This window comes from Phoxinus phoxinus, assembly GCF_949152265.1.
Source record: "Phoxinus phoxinus genome assembly, chromosome: 1".
NCBI classification, from domain to species: domain Eukaryota; kingdom Metazoa; phylum Chordata; class Actinopteri; order Cypriniformes; family Leuciscidae; genus Phoxinus; species Phoxinus phoxinus.
This window is the reverse complement of record NC_136876.1, coordinates 27295540-27318393: the sequence shown is the minus strand read 5'-3', so window position 1 is coordinate 27318393 and position 22854 is coordinate 27295540. Positions and strand designations below refer to the sequence as shown.

The window sequence follows — 22854 nt, the reverse complement described above, 5'->3', positions numbered from 1 at the left end:
TCTTTTGCCTTAATTCGTGTTGTGTTTTCTCTTATTTCAGGTTCTCAGAGGACTCCACAGGTGCACTGAGTCCTCCCTCTGTCCGCTCTAGCTCCCCATCTCCTGTTCATCTCTCTCAGCCTGCCTTGTCTCCCTCCCCGACCCCTTCCTCCCAGCCACTCTTCCCAAACTGGGCTCGATCTCCTTCCCCTCAGCCCCCTGCTGCCTCATCCCAGCCTCCTCCCCGGTCCCAGTCACCTGTTTCTCCCTCTTCGTATTCACCATACCCCACCTCGCCCAAACACCGGCCCGTTTATCGCACCAAAGCCCTGGAGTTCCAATTTATCCCCAGCCGAGAGTCTCGTAAGGCAGAGTCACATCACGCCCAGCGCAGACGAGCACCCAGCCCGTTAATTTCTCCATCTGACCGACCCAAGCTCTGCCCTCCCCGCCCCTCTTCTCTTCCTATTCTCCCCACCACGCCCCTCTATAGCAGCCTATATGACCTCCGTGGTTCTATTACTCCACCCTCACCTGCCAATCCCCTTGGGGACCCCTATTTCTCCCCCTCTCCCCCTCTCTTTGCCCCCTCGGGTGCTCCCCCACCTCCGAATTCCTCTCTGATGGTCTCTCGCTCCCTGTCCCCCACCCACTTCCTGTCAGGGACTTCATCCCCACCTCTTCACCCCATTCCTCCACCCACTTGCCTGAGTTACCCCCACCTCCCACCTCCTTCACCCACCAAACCCTTTGCCTCCAAACCACTCCCATACTGGACCAAGTATGACGTTGCGGATTGGCTGGGCTACTTAAACCTGGGTGAGCACAGGGAGCGTTTCCTAGACAACGAGATCGATGGCACGCACCTGCCCTCTCTTACTAAGGACGACTACCTGGACCTGGGCGTGACCAGGGTTGGCCATCGTATGAACATAGAGAGGGCGCTCAGGAGAGTGATGGACAGGTGAGAGGAGAGAAAGAAAGGGAGGCAGAGAGACGCAAGGGAGGACAGCGATGGAGAGGGATTAGGGTGAGAAAGGGTTAGTGCATGAGAAATAAAGCTAGTACAGATGAGGTGAAACATTGATATGCTATTGATTGCTAACTTCTGGGAACATTTGGAGTGGGCTGCTGCATGGGGTCCAGGATGGCTTAGGGAAAGAGATGGAGAACAGAAAGTGGGGGATGAACAGAACAAAATGTACTTCCTTATAAAGACTTTCCACCTTCCCCCCTATCATCAGGCTGTCTTCTAGCACTTTCCCCATTTCCGCTCTCTCCCCTCGAGATGAACGGAGAGACAGAAGAAGAGATGAGGCCAACCGGAGTTGAGAGAACAAGAAAGATGAGGTGACAACTGCTGCCATCAGAGATTATTCCCTGAATGAAGAAAAACGCAAGAAGAGGTGACTTCGATATCAAACTGCCGGCTTGCAGATGAAGCGATACTGGAGAAAGAGAGAGTTAAAGGCCTGTCGAACTGTGAACGCCTGCACTTACATGTGTGATTCAGGCAACGAAAACATGAACACCCACATACACATCCGTACATATCAACATTTAAACGAACACATAGTTTGAGCGTGCAGGCACTCACAAGGTGATCAAAATGGAAATAATTGAATGAATCAACTAGGGAAATCTAACTCCATGAAGAACAACATGAGAAGGTAACACTACATATCTGAGCCAAATCATTTGAGGGAAACAATCACAATGCTCTTTAGCTTTGTTGTTTTTCTGTAGTTCTTTAGAAAGAGATAGGGAGAAAGAGAGATATTGAAACGTCCTTTGCTGTCTTTTCTCTTTTTCTCAGATTTTGAGCCGAGTCTCTATCATCAACAAATATTTACTAACGGTCTCGTTTTTAGAGCAGATTCAATGGAGACCAATGCAGGGAGGGGAGGGCAAGTACTGACAAACCTCCTGTCTGGCATGACTAGGGAAGCCCTTAAAATAGAGGTCAGTTTAACAGCAAGCACTTATTTGGGGTGTGTGTGTGTGTGTGTGTGTGTGTGCTGTGTGCGTGTACGCGTGTGTGTACGTGTGTGTGTGTGTACATGATAATGTGAAAGGTTATCAATAGAGGCATGACCGTGTCTTTGTGTTTTTACCTCACCAATGGAGGGATTCTATTTTGCCGAAGCCAGATTGGGGCTTGTGCTTATCTTTTATTTTACTAGAACTACTTTACCTTCTCATGTCTTATAATGAAATATGTATATATATATATATATATATATATATATATATATATATATATATATATATATGCATACATACATATACAGACTGGTCACTGTATTACAAACCCGTAGCAAAAATAAGTGCCCAGACCAACAGAATAGACACACAAGCATTCTACCACACACACATGCAAAGACATTACATCCTCAGACTACTGATAGCAACATACTTTTATTAATATAACATAATGGGACACAGTAAAATATCAATGTATGGATACAAGATGAAGATCATGTTAAAACGAGCAAAAAATCTTTTAAAGAAGAAAGATCATACAACATTGTACAAAGAAAAGTATATATACTGAAAATTTATCAACATTTTTACCAGACTCTCAAAATATAGAGGTGACTACGACTTCAGCAAACCTATTGACGATATCAAGGCTCCATTTTAAAAGAGGAGACAACATGGAGAAGAGGGAGAGGAAAAACCAAACTGCCTGTATTTCTCTCTTTCCAAGTCACTCTCCCTCTCTCCTTCCAAAAAACACTCTTTCTATGGAGCAAAGGCAAGACGAACATGCACTCTGACATGGGTGAGGGATATGTGCTAATATCTGTTTTAATACAATGATTGTTCCTATAACAATTTTTAAACTCTACATGGGTCTGGAATTCTGTTGTTGATTTAACAAGAGATAATGTTATTTATTGCAGTCACTGTTCTCATCGTCCTTGCTGTTATCGCTATTCTGCAGTGTTTCTTGTTTGTTTCTGAGCGCAAATGCTGGACGGGTGTTTATTCTTGACATTTTTGTGTGTGTGTGACAACATGCAATGTGTTCAGATCTTTGGTACCTCTAAGACTTAAATTAGAGCCGAGACTTTCATATCTTACAATGTTCCTTACCCTCCTGTCCCTTCCAACACAAAATTAATGTGACCACTTTGTATGCAAGGACTATCAAGGAGTTTATTGTCTTTGGCAGTATATAAACCCTTTACATTCTTATTCCCTCACTTCCTAAACTAATAAGTAAATCTAGTGACCTCCAGCCTTCATCTCCCACATCACAAATAGTTGCTCAATCAATTAAAAGGGCTCCTCATCATCACATTGCACTTCCTTTCTCCTCTTTTCTCTTCATTTCATCTGCTGTCACCTTGAGTCCAAACCAGACACCTTCACCTTTATGTTACTTACCTGTCTGTGTCTCTTTCAGGACCATCAGTAAAGATCTCGCCCCCTCCATCTCCCTCTGCCCATCTTGCATCTGTTCGTCTTTTCAGAACGAGTGTGGGATTTATGCATCATTCATCATCACAGCTCTCGCTTTAGCATAATCACCAATATTGGATAAAAAGATTGAAGAACTTATTGTATTTTTGATGTTTAAGACTGGTAAGTATAGTGATGTTGATAACAGTAAGGACAATGAAATAAATTATCATTCTGAGATGGAAAAAAAGTATTCCAAGTTTTAAAGAATCTCTGTCTTCCAAATGTTTAACATGAGTTTAACGTGTAATCGAATCATGCTTTCTACACATCCTGTGTTCTCTGTTGTTTCATCTTTTCACAGCCAAATTCATAGAACTGATTTGCTTCAAGAACAGCTGTTGTACCCTGATGAATGGTAATTCTCACGTTCTTGTATTGTCCACTAGGTGGAGTAAAAGTCACATGGTTCTCTCTTCCCAGACAGTTTAAATATTACAACTTCTAACAACAGAACAGTGTGCAGACAGCTTTTAAGCTGCAGAATTATCCATGATCATGCTGAGGATCCATGCACATTGAAGATCACATAGCCATTAAAGGGTCTGGACAATGTGACCCAGGAAGAGGTCACTGATCACACACAGGAGCAATTGATGCAGTAGCTGTCCAGGGTGTGCAGAAAGCATCTTTTTTTCTTTTAAATTGAAGAAAACTAACTATGAACAGATAAGAGGCTATTTACAAAATATATATGTGTATGCGATTATACATATTCATATACACATGTTTAAGAAATGAATAAAGGCTATTAGAATTATAATAAATGATGCAGGAATTACTTAAAGTGACTTGTTTTTTTTTTTACTAGTTATTTATTTGGCCTATTGACATTGATTTGAAACCTTATATGCACATTATCTTATAAATGTCCCCCTGGCAGAATCTGCTAATGTTTATTATTGGAAAAAAAGGAAATCACAATTAGTACGTAATACTAATTTATGTAGATTAAGATTAGTATGTAGTACTGCCCTGAATAAACTATCACAGAGGTTTACACTTAGACCACAAGCCAATATAATAGCACAATGTACACAAACTTTTTTTTATGGTATGTAGCTTATTCTGATCTTTTGTGATAATGGTTCCAGTTTGTCCTGAGTAATGAAGCTAAATATCCTACACAATCCTTGGCTTTCCAGCATCTTCTGCACATTTCCCCAAAGGAATGGGATATAATTGTTTAACTCTTCACACTTAAAACTATGGGACACGATTACAAAAACATGCAAATGTTCAGATGCTCAAGGTAGCAACACTACATGAAACACCAGAGATGTAAACTCTTAAAAAGGTTAATCTGCTTAAATTGTTTTGTCTACTCAAATATATAGCTTATGACTGTAATTTCTTTACAATCTTATGTGACTGTCAGGAAGATAGGCTCTTCGTTTTCTAATCTAAAACACATTGGCATTTTTTCCCATGCTAGTCACTTTGTTATGTGCTTATTGATCGTTTTCACACTTTTTTATTTTGACAAACGAAGCAATATTGAATTATGAAAAGTACTATACAAATACTCATTAGAAACAGGCTTGCTCCTGGAGGGACAAAATCCTGCAGATATTGTCATGACTGCTTAGCACTATTTTAGTCAGTTCATGACTAAATTACCTTTACTTTTCCCCAGTCTGGAAACCATTTGAAGTGATATTAATCAATGACTGTGGGAACCCTGGTATAACTTAAGCATCTCATAAGAACAGCATTTTAGATCATGCAATTTGAAAACAGTGCAGAGTTTGAGTGGTTTTAAAACCTCATTTAATGGTTGTCAAAATAAATAAACATTGAAGGGGAAAAAAACACCAAACAATCAGTGCTATAAACATTAAGCATTTGTATTGTGAAGAAAAAAAGAAAGCATCTTTAAAAAAAAAAAAAATTAGAAAAGCAGGAACTCGTCACCAGGCCACACACTTCTCACCAGATTCCACCCTGTAAGAAAAGACCAGTTTTATTATGAATCTCGCATTTAATCCCTTCTTTGATTGCATTTCAGTTCAACACTTCTCAGCCTCTGCCATGTCAGGAGCAGAACTGCACTTTTGTCAACACATAAGCTCAGAGCCCAGTGCTAAAACATCATAGAAGCCTTTTACAAATACAACAAATGTATACTCATTTTAAAGTGAAGCAGCTTGATCTCACCTCAAGGAAACTGATGGTTTCTGATTTACTCGTCTTCTGCAAAAGGAAGCAAATGATTTAGTACTGGCCTGAACAACTCGCATAACATCCGTTTACAATTAATCCAATAGCCAAAATAGCATAATGTGCACAAATTAGCTAGTTTTTTTTTGGCATCTAGCTTTTTTTTTTTTTTTTTTTGATAGTTCCTGCTTTGTCCCGAGTAATGAAGCTAAAAATCCAACACATTCCTTTGCTTTCCAGCATCTTCTGCACATTTTCCCAATAGGTGCGTGATATGATTGATATAACTCTTCGAACATAGAACTGTGGGACTCGTACACAATAACAAAATATGCTTATGTTAAGATGCTCAAGGGGGCAACACTCCATTAAATGCCAAAAGGAATGCAAACTTTTATGCTGGATGATCAAATTATGTTGTCTTTAATTTCAGTTCAACACTTCTCAGCCTCTGCCATGTCAGGAGCAGAATTGCACTTTTGTCTACACATAAGCTCAGAGCCCAGTGCTAAAACATCATAGAAGCGTTTAACAAACCTACAACACAAATGTATACGCGATGAAGCTTGATCTCACCTCAAGGAAGAAGAAGTGATAGGCCTGATTTACTCGGTCTCCTGCAAAATAAAGCAAATGATGGCCACAGGTAAGGCTAACGTTAACATTAATACGAGTTTTGTCTAAGAAACAAATCCATTGAATAACTTAAAGTGCAAACGCACCGTGAACCATTTGACAGGCAACAGCGCATTTTATCAAAGTAAATCCGCATACTGTCCGCTAACTTACATGATCTAACGTAACTTACACGTGGTGAAGGTAGCCAGTTGATTAAGTTAGTCAGCACTAATCAACTTAACGTTACCTAGAAAATTATGGTATGAACTTAGCCTCTACTAGTAATATTTTTTCATAATTAAAGAAACCTCTGACAAAAAGCTAATATACATTTAATAGTTAAACGATTAAAAAAAGAAGAAACAAAAACAGCACTTACCAGCACACGTTGCACCAACTTCTTTCAATGCTGACCGAGAGCTCTACGCTGGCAGCGTGGCGGTTTATATATCCTGAGTAGGACCTTTAGGTTACCATTAATATCGCCTTTCCAAATGTAAGATTCTAGTTTTAAAGTGATCTGTATATTTCTAGAAGTTTGTTTGTATTATCAATTTAAATAATTAAAAAAAATTTGTACCAACTTGTTCACTAAATATTAGTCTTAGAAAACGACGTTTATCTGAAAAGTGTTTTAACCATAGACAGTATAAAAGGTTTTAACTGTCCCGGCTCTCCCTCTACTTTATACTAATTCCCTGCGTCCAATGTGCATACTATCCATCCTCCTAAATAGTGTGTTAGATTACAATAAGTGTGCCCCAAAGTAATAAATACATATAATATACAATACGTCAACGGCGCCGCCATATTTCTCCGGGCAACTTGTCGTAACGCTCATAAGTGGACTGGAAAAAAAGGTGCCTCACTATTTTGAGGTTTTACAAACCGTCGCACGATCCAACCCCAACCCAGATCTCGGGGAATTACCTTTCACTTGTAAGTCTGAACAGTTGTTTTTGGTTGTATTTGGTCATTATAACATTATGTTGACACCACCAAAGTCAGACTATTGCGGTATTTAGTTATAAAAAAATTGACTTTATAAGATATTATAAAGTTCACATGATTCTTATGAAGAATATTATTTATAATAATAATATGCTATAGAATAAAACTGCCATGCTGTAGCTACTGTATAGGCTATTGAACAATTACATCTGACCTTATGTTATGCTTAGGCAATATTTCAAGCAATTTATACTGTACTGTACCTAGTTGTACTATTTTTTAACTGGATCCATAAAGACTACCATAATTAGTGGTCCAAGCTGTGATATAATGTTGCCCTTTAGAGGAACCCACAGGATACGAAATATTGTAAGCCCAATCCTTTTCTATAGGTTTCCATCCATTTGAATGGAAATAAATGCATTTAGTTCATTTGTATAACTATGGTCTACTGACAGTAAAAATCAGTGAAACGCTTATAGATAATTAAATGTACAGGCCGGAGATACAGGGCTATGCAAAACACACATGAACAGACAGAAATAGCTTCTTTCCAAGAGCTGTGACCTCCATTACAATCTCTGCACATACAGGCACACCTTGCAGCTAGTGACATAATTTCACTTTATTTTGCAGTAATTGCTGCTGTTTTTAGCCGTTTATTGTTGTTTGTTTTAAGTTTTGTTTGTTTTGAGATTCAACAGACAGAATTTCGTTGTACTGTGTACAATGACAATAAAGTCTAAAGCTTAATTTTTTAGACAACAATAAAACACATTTTCAAGTTGCCAGACACATTAAATATAACGCTGTTTATTTAAAATGACAATTTTATTTATTTCACTATATTATAACATTTCTACAAAGACGTATTGTTGTGCAATACTTAAAAAAACTTGCAGCAAAAGGTTTGGAGGCAAACTATATATAGAAATAAATTACATAAATGAAAAGAGCCTTATAAGATAAATGCTTCAGATACATAAGGTTGAGGTGCAAATTATCTTCACATCCTATGACATGTGATTCAAGAGAGAAAGAAAGCTCATATTACGTTATTTAAGACAGAAAAAGCCATTTCCACAATGAAATACGCACGCTATGAATATTTCATGTAGCCTACATTAAATTATACAATTATTAACCCAGAATAACAAACCAAATCTATACTTGACACGCATGAGTTTCACAATTCCTAATAACAATGAAAGTTTCAAGCTCTAACTAGCGAGATTCTTAATAATTGGAGACAGAAACTTTTTCGTACTCCATGCAGATTATAAACCATTAAAACCGGTTAAGAAATATAAACATTATTGTGTTTTTTGTCCAGAAAGCTGCAGCTCCCCGTTTTCTTGCATTTGTTTATAGAGTGGTCTTGCCCGGATCAATATGGCGGACTCGTTGACGTATTGCAGCAGCGGTCCAAAGCAGCCAATGGGCCATCTATGTATTTATTATGTACCGGTATATTGATCCTTGCAAGCTATAACAGCTAATATTGCCCACAACACATTGAGCTTTGGAGGACGATTCGGCTCAGAACTACATACAGTACACAAATAAAAAAGTGTTAAATAAACTCCATTAAGGGGTTTGAGTGACTACCGTTAATATATAATCAACATTTCACCTGATTTAAAAAAATTATAATAATTAACTTGATCCATGTTAGGCTATATATCGTCTGCAACAACAAAACTTTTATAAAGATTCATTTATTGCATCATTTGCAATAAATACAATTGCAATTGCATTTGCAATTGCATCATTACACATTAGGAGAGTTCTCTGCATGAAAGACCCTATGGCAGATAAACGTGCTACTTCTTTTTTATCCAATAGCTACAGTAGGAAATTAAATTAAATGAAATGTGGAGGATTTTAACTGTGACAATATGACTGACAGGCCAGTTTACATTGGCTGCATGCAAAATCGCATAGTGGTACTTATTTTGAATCACGACTGCAAAAAAGTAAGTTCTAAATTAGTATGAATGTGTGTGAATGTAATCTGGACATACTACAGTACATTTGCCATGTTGTCATTATCCTGTGACCTACCAGCGTCAGTAGAGTGGTGCATATATGACGTCACTTTGTAGGCCAACCGGCAGTTAGCATCACATTAGTTCCCTTGGATTTAGGATTAATATGATTTTCCCATAGGCTTTTGGATTATCGCTAAAAACAAGCTCTATCATCAACAAAAGTTTATGATACTTGCACATTTTCTCCATGAATATAATTATCACAGATGAACACAACTTTTATGAATTTTGAAGCCTAATTGACTGTTCGCAAAGACCCGTCCCCCCTTAGTTACTGTCGCTATGTCCGACAAGCTACGCCTCTCTCACGCCACACCATGTTCTCTCACGCAGTGAAAAATACATTGCCGATCAGAGAGGAAACACATCTCCTGACTGCTGAAAATGGCGGATGACGAAGTATGATTGGTCAGATCACCTGTCAATCAAGCTCCCTGCAAGGTTCAATTGCAGTTGCCAGAAATAAAAAGCTAAAGGTAGGCTATAAACGAACTACCTGCACTGTACACCACGGTCCCACAAATTCAACGTCATCACCACTAAGCTTCCGACAACATTCCCTGCATGTTTGAGTTAGAATAGTTTGTAAGAGCACAACGATGCTGTAAAAGCAGACTGAGCTTACTTTTTCTGCGTGATGACGTTTAATCTCCTCGGCAGCCTCTGTAGTCCCATTTAGCCACTTGTCAGACACTTAAAAAAATCACGGGTGATATAATATTGATGTATTTTGTGTCGTGGAATAAAACGTGAAAGTGTCATGAGCTTGTGCTCACCACAGACCTTATTTCAGCCATTTAACCAAAACCCCATTTAATAAACCCATTGACTTCGGGACGATGGATCCGGAAGTGCTAAATTGCTAACTCACTTCCGCTTTTTGGCCTACAAAGTCTGTTACAGTACATCGCTTCACTGCCATTCATAAACAGCCTCTCGTGGCCTCAAGTGTCCATCTTATGCACACTTCAGAATCTCGCTAGAAGTAGGTCATCCGGGTACTTTTTGCCTACTCTTTCCTGAGTACTGTGAATTCGGACATTTCTTTTGTCACATACTGTTTTTCGCCTACTATATAATAGGGAACAACTACGATTTCGGATGTAGCCAGTGACAGGACGCATGTAAAACTAACTATGCAATAATAGAGCGTCCATTAAAAGATGCAATTTAATGAGATGATAGTATGTCCCAAAGTTTGTCTACTCTCTTGCTACACACTCAAAAGTATGTACTTTTTATTCACAAAAAGAGTACATACTTTTAGACTTTTAGGGCGTAGCATAAGTAGGCGAATTGGGACGCAGCACTAGTTAGAGAGGTTTGCTTGGTTTAAGAGTGGTATACATTTAAAGCTCCAGCATCGGCATACATATGTAAGTAATTTAATTATTATTATTATTTTGTGTATAACTATATAAATTATGAAGGTTAATTATATGAATTTTCAAAATGCTTTAATAAGAGATTATACATAGATATATTTGGGAAGGGCTCTTGCCAGTGTGTACAACAGCTGCCATATTTTTAATACTGAATCATAGACTCAATTCCCCCCCTTCTTTCCTTAAGAACAACTGGAGGTGCCAGACAGCAGTTGTGTGTGGGACCCCTCAGAGTGACCATGGACATTTCTGAGGTATGTACATTGTGTTCGTTATCAATTTGGCTGTTACAACAGACACAATTCACAATAAAAAAATATTAGTAGGGGTGATAAGTGTGCAAGAGATATGGGTCTCTAAGGTTATTCTTGAATAAAACGCATCCACACTAATTGTCTGGACTGGACCCACTTCATTACTACTTGATACTGTGAGGAGCAGCTCTCTGCTCAAATGAGAGAGAGAGAGACAGGGAGAGGGAGGAGTGTTGTCATGTAGTACGATCCTCAGAGCGAAAAGTCCGCAGCTGCTTCGGAAAGAGGGGGAACTAGAGAGAGAGAGAAGAGGAGAGGAGAGAAAGAAAGTGACAGGAAGCCACATCATTAAACACTGACAGCGGGTCAAAGACAGAGAAGAGGAGAAAGAGGGTGTCTAGAACATACCATAACCATATGGTGGTCTTAAAAGTGGAAAAATCTGTTACATTGGAAAAGAAAAGTGTAAACTAAAAGGAAACTTTCCCTGGAAAAGATAGAGGTGAGTTTGTTGTCTCGTTTTTCTCTGCCCTTCATTTATTCTTGATGTATTTGTGTCAAGTTAGATCACATTGCGTTGATGAGTTCTGCTGCATTCATAGACTATTTCTGTCTGATGTATTCATAAGTTGCTATATATTTCTTCAGTGTGTGGGTGTGTGTTGAGTTATGTGTGACACTCAAAACGGGGACAGGGGGAGGAGAGAGAAAGAGAGCCAGGGTGGGTGAGGGGTATCGGGGTTTGAAGGGCTTTGGAAAGGGGGAGAAAGGAGAAAATAAGAGAGAAGAGGGAGATTCACAGCAACGTCATGATGATCTTTTCAGAGAAATGGGTCATTCCCTTCTCTCAAAAGTTACAGAACCTTTCAAACTATTTTTTATCTTGATTTTGATCAATTTGATTGCACTTTGTCTTCTCTAAAATCCTATTCTTTGTAATCTGCAAATCTAGATTCAAATCTAGATAAGTTTTTTTGGGGGGTCTTTTACAATACCTTAAAACTTCAATCTAATTCCCCCACCCTCCAAGTAGTGATGATTTAATTCAGTCAAGCAGACGTGTTCATCCTTTTATTTACTTACACATACCATTGCATGAGGGTCAAGTGTGACAAACTCTTCTGGAGTCTATTAGGTTAACCTTACACAAAAGGCTGAATGTAAACAGGCAAAAAAGTGAAAAAATTCAACTACTATCACATACTCACCCTCATGTAACTTCAAACACATATGACTTTCTGTCTTCTTTGGAACACAAAAGCAGATGTCTTGATGAATGTAGCTGATTATTTTTTCCCATGTCATTGCAGTGAATGCATTGCAGACTGAAATTATATAAAAGAACACCATAAAATAATTTTTTTAAAATGGCTTGTGCAATTTAGTTCCTATAATACGTTTTGGGTGCAAAACAGACTCCAACTTTTTTTATTTATTTACTGAAATTCTTCCCCTCCAGTGAGCTTTTAATTGACTTCCATAGTATGGGGGGAAATACTATGGAAGTTAATGGGGCCAATCAACTGTTTGGTTAAATTCATCCACTTTTTGAACAACTTGAGGGTGTGTAAGTGATGACAGCATTTTCATTTTTGGATGAACTATCCCTTAAAGTCAGCATGAAATTCAAATTTACCAATACTTTCTAAATGCATTGAATTTATCTTATTGTGAACGATTCATCCATACATATGTTTAACTTTATCTTTATTGAGCTTGTAATTTTTCATCAAAATGTTATAACTGAATCATCTGACTTCAGTCCTCTTAAACCACGCCTCTTTCTTTCAATCAACGCAAGCTTGCATTCAGATCTGTCTCTGTCCAATCAACAACTGATAGATAAAACAAAGTGAAAGTCCCTACCCTGACCCATAATTTCCACCAACTGCGGAACGGCTGCGGATCCGCTCCGGAACGGCGGCGGAGTCAATAGGTTTCCATTAAAGTCAATGTGTGTATTTTCACTGACTGCGGAACGGCTGCGTTCCGACCTCCGGAGCAGATACGCAGAGCTTCTATTTTTGCCGGATGCCGGAGAGCTCCGCAGCACTACAGGGCAGAGTGCGCAGGACAGGAAGTCGAGCAAAAAACAGAACAAACCAAAACAAAATAAAATATCCGTTTAATTTTCAAAATAAAATACACCGTGATCATGGCGGATCATATTTGGCAGAAAATATGATGATCATTGCGGAAAACTGTTCCTGGTTTGGTGGTTCTGTTTATCGAAACTACATATCGCGCGATCACACGTGAATTAGCGAGATCTTGTGGGTCCTCGGCTGCAGCCGCTCCGCAACAAATCCGGACCTGGTGGGTATTGAAGGACAGCGGAGCACGGAGCCGACACGCAGCGGAGCTGATCCGCAGCCGTTCCGCAGTTGGTGGAAATCCGGGGTAAAATTTGTTGTACGGAAGTCACAATACGGAAGAATGGATCAATCTGATTAATGAACGTTCCGTTTAGATCCGTTTTTAACTAAATTAATGGTCTCATTGCAAAGATCCATCCTAATAACAACTTACATTCAGTCTGTTCCTCACACAAAGCTACAGAAAACTTGGAATGTAGTGTATGAATCCTATGGGCCACTTTTATGATCCTTTCATGGTGTTTTTTTGCATGGTGCTTTTTAAAGCTTTAAAGGGGTGGTTGAGTAATTTCACTTTTCTAACTTTAGTTAGTGTGTAATGTTGTTGTTTGAGCATAAACAACATCTGCAAAGTTACAACGCTCAAAGTTCAAAGCAAAGGAAGATATTTGCTTTTAAAGAAAAGGACTACAACAAACGGCTGGTAGGGACTACACGACATTCCTCCCGGGTTAGTGATCATCACCAACCCTAAAATGTACATAAACCCGCCCCCGGGAACACGCAGTCCATGTTGAGAAGAGGAAAAGTTGGTGTAGAAGAGTACATTTGTGAGTCAGCTCAAACTTTAGCATCCATCTTTCTTTTTTTCCTAACTGAAGATAGTTAACTCCACATCAGCAACATAAATTCATCAACTAACCATTCAGACGTCCTGTTGCATTCTACATGTTGTCACTTCTTCTTGAGTCTCTCCATCTTTGTCTGACTCCATTTTAACATTAAAGGCAGAACAGTTTCTGTCATTTTAGTGTGTCTGCGTGAGGGAATCACAGCTGCTAACACACGCGAGCTCTTGAAACCCCGCCCTCTGAAGCAGCTCCTTTGCATTTAAAGGGCCAGGCACAAAACAGTGCGTTTTTGCTAACCCTCAAAAAGTGACAACTTTAGCATGCTATATAAAAATATCTGTGGGGTATTTTGTGCTAAAACTTCGCACACACACTCTGGGGACATCAGAGATTTATTTTACATCTTGTGAAAATGGCATTTTTTTCACCCCGCTCTGTTCAACAAACAACGTTTTTCAAAACATCAAAGAGAGTAAAACAGGTTTGGAATGACATGATGCGAAATTAAAGACTGCATTTTCATTTTTAGGTGAACTACCCCTTTAAGCTTGTGGTCCCTGCTCATTATTCTCTAAGAGCACAAGGCTTTCTGGAGGGAGAGGAACAGAGGGGGAACAGGAAGTGAGGTTAAAGTTCAAATATAGGGTGATTTACTATACCCATGACCCCTGCAGTGGGAAAGGGGGATAGAAAGAGACCATTTAGGATAATAGGGACATAGACCCATGAGAGGGATTGAGAGAGAGAGAGAGAAAGAAGACAGACAAATAACAGTTTGTTCATGCACTTCCCTTCTGTCATCTTGTTCTCACTCCGTGTCTTGTGACAAAATGTGGTTTATTGGATTTACAGAAACAAATGGCCACAGGCATGTTGGGCTGTCAATGGCGTGTGTTTGGGGCAGCTCAAACATGTGCCTGTGTGGGCTTGTCAGCCAGCCACATGTACAAGTGTTTCAGAAGAGAACTAGTGTGTTTGTGTGTGTGTTTGAGTATATGTTGGTGTTGGTGAACTTTCACCCCTGTTTATTTTTGGGATGGCTCAAGTTTCAAATCCCAGAGCTCTGGATCAAGGCAGATAGCAGTGGAGAATATCGAGCACTATCTGTCTCACTACAATCCACAACTCAACCACTCACATCTGCTTTTAGCCATGATTTTTTTAAACACTTTAACTAGTAACATTTTCATCCAGAAAACTCTTTGATCCTCTGTAAATAACCTTATATATTACTATCCTCCTTTCTTCATGTACTTGACTTCAAGGCCATTAAACTTGTTTGTTGGAGCCATGCACTTTCCGACGCAGTTAATAAACTGTAGTTCAAATAAAAGAAAGCTTGTAAAACACAACGCCCTCCCAGCATGCTTTTAGACACAGTATGATATTCAGCTCTGTAACACATATCTTACTATTGTCTGCCTTTTAAAAGACAATCTAGAAATACATTCCAGACTTTTGTCCTTCTGACATGTCAAATTGCGAGTACAAACTAAACTTTTGTATTGATCTCTATTGTTCATAGCTAATTTTGCAACTCACAACAACGAATATATAAAAGATACTAGTAATTTTGATACTTCAGTCGTCTTGGACTTATACTGACACCTAGTGGTGTGGATGCAGATTCACACACACACACACACACACACACACACACACACACACACACACACACACACACACACACACACACACACACACACATACACACACACACACGGTTTTGGTTGTCGACGCCAGGATCAATTTATTCCACAGTTGAAATTGTACAACAACAGGGTGGTTACCAAAGTAAAAAAGTATTCGGCTGGTCATGTGATCTCAAGATGTCATCTTCCATGAGTCGACCCACCCCATATAGAATTTAAAAAAAATCTTAATTTCATGTGAATATAGATGATTTTAAACATTTTTCAAAGGTACTATTAATTTATTTGGTAACACTTTAGTTTAGGGTCCAATTCTCAGTTGCTTTATAACATGTAAATTGCTAGGATATTGGCTCATTAATAGCTGTCTACTATAAAGCACATATTAATACCTTATTCTGCATGACCATATTCTACATCCCTTAATCCTACCCAATACCTAAACTTAACAACTATTAGTAAGCATGCAGAAAATATAAGTTTATTGAGGAAAAAAGTCATAGTTAATAGTTAATGTGAGAATTGTACCCTAATCTAAAGTATGACCATTTATTTTAATGAGGAAAATGAGTGCACCTTCAATGCTTTCAAATGTTGTATCTCTATTCCAGACTCATCATGTCAACCCTCCCGGCAGAGACAGGCCCCGAGGATGCCAACAATCAGAGCTTCTGGATGGTAAGTGAGAGGGGGAGGAAGGACAGCAATGAGTCAGACAGGACTCTCTAAAGAAATACCATCCGCTCCTGTTTTGTTAAGTATGTGTTACCAGAAATGCACGTGGGTGATGTAGCTTGTCTTGGGTTTTAACACCTAAACAGTTTTATTCACAACAACTGACAAGATTTGTTCGGACATTAAGTTAAATGGTTCACAAAGGCTACTGAACACTCTCTATTAGCCAAATTGAGATTGAAATTCAAGTCAAGTGATTTCACCTCTTTGAGAGTATTTCAGCATGGTTTAAGGTTTTTTTTAAACTTTAATCTCCATCTATAGATTTCCTCCATTGTGCCTCCACCCATTTTAATTAGCACAGCTTTTGTCTCTCAGCTTCTTAATTGGTTTACTTCTCTGTTCCCCAATACTGCTGGGATGCAGTAGCTTGCCTTTTACAGTTTTTTCCAACTGCTTACACACGTTTTCAAAACTATGTCACCTTTTTTCAAAACTCAACACACAATTCCCAAAACTGCTCACACAAAATGCAAAATGCCTCACATCTTCTTCAAAATGTAACACTACATTCAAAATGCCATAAACACACGTCACAATGAAGCATTTGCATCAAATGCCAAACACTTCTTTCATAATAGTACATTTCTGGATATACCATGTAAACACTGTTGTTCTATATCTAAAGCTCTTTGGTCTTTCATAGACTTGTATCTACATTTCAATACAATGTTCTACAGTGAAAGTAATCTGCTGAGACATGTACACTGTAAACACCAATGCAATGTAGAAACAGAAAATATGTATTAGGCCAAACATTACTGTTGTATACAGTAGCATACAACAAAACCATAAACATGTAAACCAAAAGTATATTATTTAGAATACAGTAAAGAACACAATTGTGTGTGTGGGGTCTCTGTCCATTGTTGGCATCCATTGTTCAAAACAGTCATCTGACTTTTGACCTATTTATAGGCCTATACTACAGTAAAGCAGTGATTGGTTAGTGATCAGTAAAGCAATTAGTGTTTGCACATGTGAGGAGTGTGTGTGTGACCTGCTGAATACAGTAAGTGTAGCATTTTGATTGGTTTTGTTTAGAAAAGAAAAGCAAGTCACTTCCTGTTAGATTTTTGTGTTTTAGTTAGAGAATTGTGTGTAGTGTTTTGAAAAAAGTGTTTTTTGCAATTGAAAACTGAGTCAAAGGCTGAGAAATAGCTCATGGTTTTGGAGAGTTGGTGTGTAGTTTTGCACTTTGAGTGAGAGGTTGCAAAAATCGTGTGACATGAAAAGATTTTGTGTGTAAGCAGTTGGAAAAACTGTAATCGTTTTATAACCTTTTAAAATTTGTTGTCTAGTTGTTTCACCATTGTGAGAATAGTTCTCAGTAATAGAGTGTTTTTCTACTGTAGAAATTCTGTAGTATTTATAAGATGTTCTGAGGCTTTCTGTCTTAATCTAAAACACATGTGGAAATGTGAGTTCCTACAGTATGTGGATACAAATTAGGCGTGTGTGTGTGTGTGTGTGTGTGTGCGTGTGTGTGTGTGTGTGTGTGTGTGTGTGTGTGTGTGTGTGTGTGTGTGTGTGTGTGTGTGTGTGTAATAAAATACTTTATTAATTATTGCAGAAGTTAAAATATTCCTAATTTCTTGTGACACTGATAATGGTAATAATGTGATGATACTGATAATTATATACAGGCACTGTTAACTGTCATGTTCATTTTCAGACTTATATTTAAAGCAAATAGCAAGCTGTTATTTAGCAGTTGCGTTTATCCAAAAAGTTACTATTTCAGTCCCCTTGGATCAACCTGATGTTAGTTACACACATACACTTGTTCCTCTATCATTCTATTATTGTCTTTGTTTTGAACTAATGATATTTTCTAGCCATAAGCCTCACAGAATCCTTACAAAAACCGTTTTGCAGTTTCAGATTTTTGTTTGACATGACATTATTCAATATTATTAAATTAATATATTAGTTTTATACTTTCTCTTGGTGACTGTTGGCTGGTCCCCAAGCACAAAGTATGTAATGTATAGGTTTTACTATAATTTTTGGGATAAATTAACCAAAAATGATCATTAAAATATCATTTTATTGGTAAAAAAAGTATTTTGCACATAATTTGCATTTAATTTAGCATCTAAGTCATTTTTATTTGAGTAGTATTTATGGAGTTTTCTGTGGTGATTTGTTGTTATTATCAATGCCATGCCATCTACTCGCACTATCACTTTGTATGAAGCTGTTTAAGATTCTCCTCACCTCTCCTCTTAGCCTGAGCACTTTTTGCTGAGTTGCCATCCTATCTGGAGCTTGGCCAGTGGTACAGTTTTCAGTGAAATGCTCCGACCACTGATGTTTAGTAAGTTTACAACAACCACACTGATATCCCCTGCAAGGGTTTTGTTGCATGTCCTACCTTGTAATTGGCTGGCGGCTGACCAGAACTGAGCGCAGTAGGGTTTTTGTGTTCATCCTAGACGCTGTGATTGGTTAACCACAGCATTGGCGGAGGATTGCAGTGATGAAATGCTGAAAGTTTCAGCCAGAGTTGAAAGGGGTTGATTTTTAAATAGGCCTGTCTGTTCAGTGAACCAGCTCTGTTTAAATAATGCAGCTTTGAGTCCAGCTGAATGTTATATTCCGTTTGACAGGAATTGTGTTATTTGTTGGGTTTCTGCAATTCTCTGATTGGTTGGCAGGTGCTGCTCGGCACCGCTCTTGGCCGGAGTTGAAATTCCTCAGCTGTTTTTACTTTTTCTAAGACTGGGGAAAATATGTGGTGCAAACCACAGCTAAGAGAGAGAGGAGAAACAGGAAGAACCGACAAAGAACAGCACAAAAGGAAGATGTAGAAGAGAGAGATGAATTGATAAAATCGTGGGGGAGCCACTAATGGTTGCCAGCAAAATAGTAGAACACGCTCCACAAACAAAACGCCCATTCTGAAATTGTCATTACGTTCACTCTCCTCCCTCATTCTCTCTCATTTATCGTGTTATTGCAGTTAATCAACCCCTTTCACTGCGCTGTATGCTCCACTTACCATGGCCTGAATTCTCTCATCTCGCTGGTCCTCATCTAGTCACAGATGTTTTTTTCGGGGAAATAATGTTTGAAATGTGCTCTGGTTTTCCACACCACATGTTGTCTTCTGCCGTTTATATTAGAAACGAAGCTTACGCTATACTGATAACTTGTCCAATCCATAGCAAACAAACCCAGTGACCCTGCTGGAAAAGAAATTAGGCCAATCGCTCAGATGACAGAGGGACATTTTCCCAGTGTCATAGAGTAAATACCTCATTCTTGACCTTTTAAATAGACTATAAACCTTTAGCGCCAAGAGCCGGTCTTTCGTTTTCTTTTCCCTCTATATTATACTATTAACCTTCCGGTTCTATCCATGTTCTTTCTCAGCCAGGGAACTACCACCGTACAGTGAAGAGGACCGAAGATGCCTTCCAGGCATGTAATGACATAGTGACGTGTTTCCAGGAGAGGGCCAGGGTCGAGAGACAGTACGCGCAGCAACTTAGTGAGTGGAGTACCAAATGGAAACCCCTAGTGGATGCGAGTAAGTACTACAGTTTTATCAAGAACTTGGACACAGTACTATACGTTCAAAGGTTTGGCGTTAGTAAGATTTTTTGTTTTTGAAAGTAGTCTCGTGCTCACCACGGCTGCATTTATTTTTTATAACTGTTAAATTTTAAATAACTGTTTTATATATATTTTTTTTAAATGTAATTTATTTCTGTGATTTTCAGCGTCATTACTCCAGTCTTCAGTCACATCCTTCAGAAATCATTCTAATATGCTGATTTGACACTATTATTCAATATAATAAAAAAAGCTGTGCACTTTAGTATTTTTGTGTAAACTGTGTTAATAGACCTCAAACCTTTAAAAAAGAGAGAGCACATTACTGTACAAAAGTCTATGGTCAGTAGAAATTTATATCATTATTATTAATAATAACTGCTCAACTGTTAACATTGATAATAATAAAAAACATTTTTTTGATGCTCTAAAATTAAACTATCATTAAATCAGCATATTAGAATGATTTCTGAAGGATCATATGACACTGAAGACTGGAGTAAGGATGCTGAAAATTCAGGAATAAACTACCGGTACATAAAAAAAAGCAGCTTTGGTGAACAACAGAGATTTCTTTAAAAAAAATCTTACTGTACCAACAATCTTACCAACCCCAAACCTTTGAACTGTATGTATGAATAGAAAACTAACGTATTGATTACTGTGTACTACTATGCAACATATTCAGCTATAACTATATTCAGCAACAGTAAATAATGTTAAAAGTCATATGCTTGTGTTGTTTTTCAACATTCCAACAATTCTAACTTAATGCTAAATGATTGTCGCATAACCTGACTATGTTATTTAATTCAACAAGTTCAGAAATAATAAAAATTTATATTTAGCTTTTTTAGTCAAATTTTTAATGTGTAGAACACAATACTAGCGTATTTCCTTCTGCGTACTGTGCAGTATGTACTGTAGATTTTATGTCATATTTAAAAATAAGTATGCATATTAGTAAATAATGATAAATGTTATTTATGTTGTTTTATTTATGCATTTCTCTGTTTACTTTAACATTACAATTATGCTAATTGTATGCAAAATGATTGGGACGACTTCACTGTGTTGTCAAGTATTTATAATATTTTGCATTTTCATTCAAATGTTGAATGTTTAGAACACAATACAATCTTATTGCTTACTGTATACTGTGTGCCAATGTAAAATAGTATGCAGTAAGTAACAATAAATGTTTTACTGAGGTTATGTTTACATTCAATTAACGTTACAACTAGTGCTGGGTATCGATTCAAATTTCAAGAATCGATTCGATTCCGATTCTCAAGATCTTGAATCGATTATCATTATTCGATTCGATTCGATTCGATCCGATCTGATCCAATCTTATATTTTTAAAATCAAAAGTTTTTATTGTTCATGAACAATCAAGTTTTTGTATTAAATAACATTCACAAACATACATTAATGTTGTAAAAATGTATTGTTCACTCAATGTATTGATGTTAGATAAGGCATTAATGTTAATGAATGGTATCTTAATGTAGTGTTAGCCTACCAACTAAACAGGAGATAAAACGTGTTTTATTTGACTTGACTGTCCTTTTATTTAATCCAAAACTGCGTTCATATTTAGAAGGCCTTTTAAACTAGATACAACCGCACACGATACCACTTTAGGGGCTGTTCACATATCGCGTTTTATGCGCGTGCAAATTCAGTGAGAAGCACTTCAATGCATCTCAACAGGTCACGTGACAAAAACCAGCGGCCTTTCCGTAACAACATGGAAAGCTCGGCCGAACAGCTGATCACAGCTGTACAGGGCGGCTTTTTATTTCTCATCTCAATGAATATATCTAGTAGTAAAGCTAATGCAAGGGCTAGAAATCAATTAATTATTTGATGATACTTCCTCGTCATCATGGAGAGCGCAGTACTTTGCACCGCTTTCTCCTCTCCACAAGCGCGTGCTTTCCCTTTGCGTCTGTCGTTGCTATGCAACCATGAACAGAGGCGCGCTTAGAAAACGAATTTGCACGCGCAAAAAACGCGCTATGAACGGCTCTTTCCTCCTCTCGTCAACAAGTGGATTCAGAGAAACCGCATTAGCAGCGCCGCCGGTCGCCATGTCTCGGTGTGTTTATGGGGAAAATGTAGGCCTGTTATTAAATCGATCCTCTGAGTTACGGATCGATCTTTAGAAATTAATATGAAAATCGATTCAGAATTGGTGAATCGATTTTTTCAACACAGCACTAGTTACAACTATACAAAATTAAAGCTAGAATATTGTCACATGATCTCATTTTATATGAAATTACATATCAGATTTTGTCTAAAAATAAGTTAAATATGGACAGTATGATCAAATAATAAGTAAATAATGAGAAGAAAAAAGTATTGTTGTATATAGTATTTCCCACACATCCTTGAGTTTGTTGTAAGGAACCTTTAATTTTTCATATTGACAAAATGTAATATTGTATTGATTGTGTAGCCAAATTCATTCTCTTATGATGTCCGTATACCCCCTTTTTTTCTTTTCTCACTGTTAATGTCTGTACCTTTCATTAGCAATAAAAAAGTATTTCCCACATTTTAGTAAGTGCATGCCTTAAAATTAAAAAATGTGCATACTGTTATGTTTACATACTGCATACTGAAAAAATAGTATGAGTAGTGCCATATTTAACATGATATGTAAGAAGTATTTTTTCTGTGACCTGCATTTTACATGAGATGCCCACATCTTTAGTTTAGTATCTGATGAAGAGGTTTCTGTTTGTGTCCCTAAAAGGTCCTCTCATTTATTTCATGAACGTTTGTCTTTGTCCAGGTCCTCTCTACGGCTCTTTGTTACGAGCGTGGCAGTGTTTCCTCTCTTCTGCTGACCGCCTCTCCTCACTGCACTCCTCCATCTGCCGGGATCTGGTGTCAGAGAATGGAGATCGCATCCGGACGTGGCAGAAGGACACTTTCCATAAGAAGATATTTGGAGGTTTCAAGGAGTCCCAGGATTTTGAAACGGGTTTCTCACGTGCTCAGAAGCCCTGGGGCAAGAGATTGAAGAAGGTAGAAAGCAATGCAGGGATTTGGGATAATTCTTTTTTACTAATTTCACTT

General features: G+C 38.1%; 2 protein-coding genes and 1 long non-coding RNA gene across 22 annotated transcripts in view; 2 read left to right on the top strand and 1 right to left on the bottom strand.

Moving 5' to 3' along the window:
• shank1 (SH3 and multiple ankyrin repeat domains 1) overlaps positions 1-4225 on the top strand; it is a 72704-nt gene extending 68479 nt beyond the window's left edge. For 2 of the 17 annotated variants that reach the window (XR_013797601.1, XR_013797608.1), the window contains exons 25-27: positions 41-943; positions 1224-1941; positions 2557-4225. Coding sequence is in view for 3 of the 17 variants with exons in the window: in XM_079612768.1 (XP_079468894.1) it covers positions 41-943; positions 1851-1941; positions 2557-2571 (1009 nt within the window). In the remaining 14 variants the exon portion in view is untranslated. Of the gene's footprint in view, positions 1-40; positions 1020-1223; positions 1942-2556 lie in introns of those variants that run through there. The other 15 variants (XM_079612768.1, XM_079612767.1, XR_013797602.1 and 12 more) reach the window with 14 other exon arrangements.
• A 907-nt stretch (positions 4226-5132) lies between these two features.
• LOC306998652 lies at positions 5133-6967 on the bottom strand. The gene is made up of 4 exons (XR_013797631.1): positions 6605-6967; positions 6184-6224; positions 5605-5640; positions 5133-5391 (listed from the first exon to the last, which is right to left on the bottom strand). It is a non-coding gene; the product is annotated as an uncharacterized lncRNA (long non-coding RNA).
• A 71-nt stretch (positions 6968-7038) lies between these two features.
• Positions 7039-22854, top strand: part of LOC306998630 (protein kinase C and casein kinase II substrate protein 3) — a 28818-nt gene continuing 13002 nt past the window's right edge. For 2 of the 4 annotated variants that reach the window (XM_079612847.1, XM_079612846.1), the window contains exons 1-4: positions 11108-11368; positions 16077-16143; positions 19579-19735; positions 22568-22803. In XM_079612847.1, coding sequence (XP_079468973.1) covers positions 16084-16143; positions 19579-19735; positions 22568-22803 — 453 coding nt within the window. In that variant the 5' untranslated portion in view covers positions 11108-11368; positions 16077-16083. Of the gene's footprint in view, positions 7165-9602; positions 9704-10799; positions 10867-11107; positions 11369-16076; positions 16144-19578; positions 19736-22567; positions 22804-22854 lie in introns of those variants that run through there. The other 2 variants (XM_079612848.1, XM_079612849.1) reach the window with 2 other exon arrangements.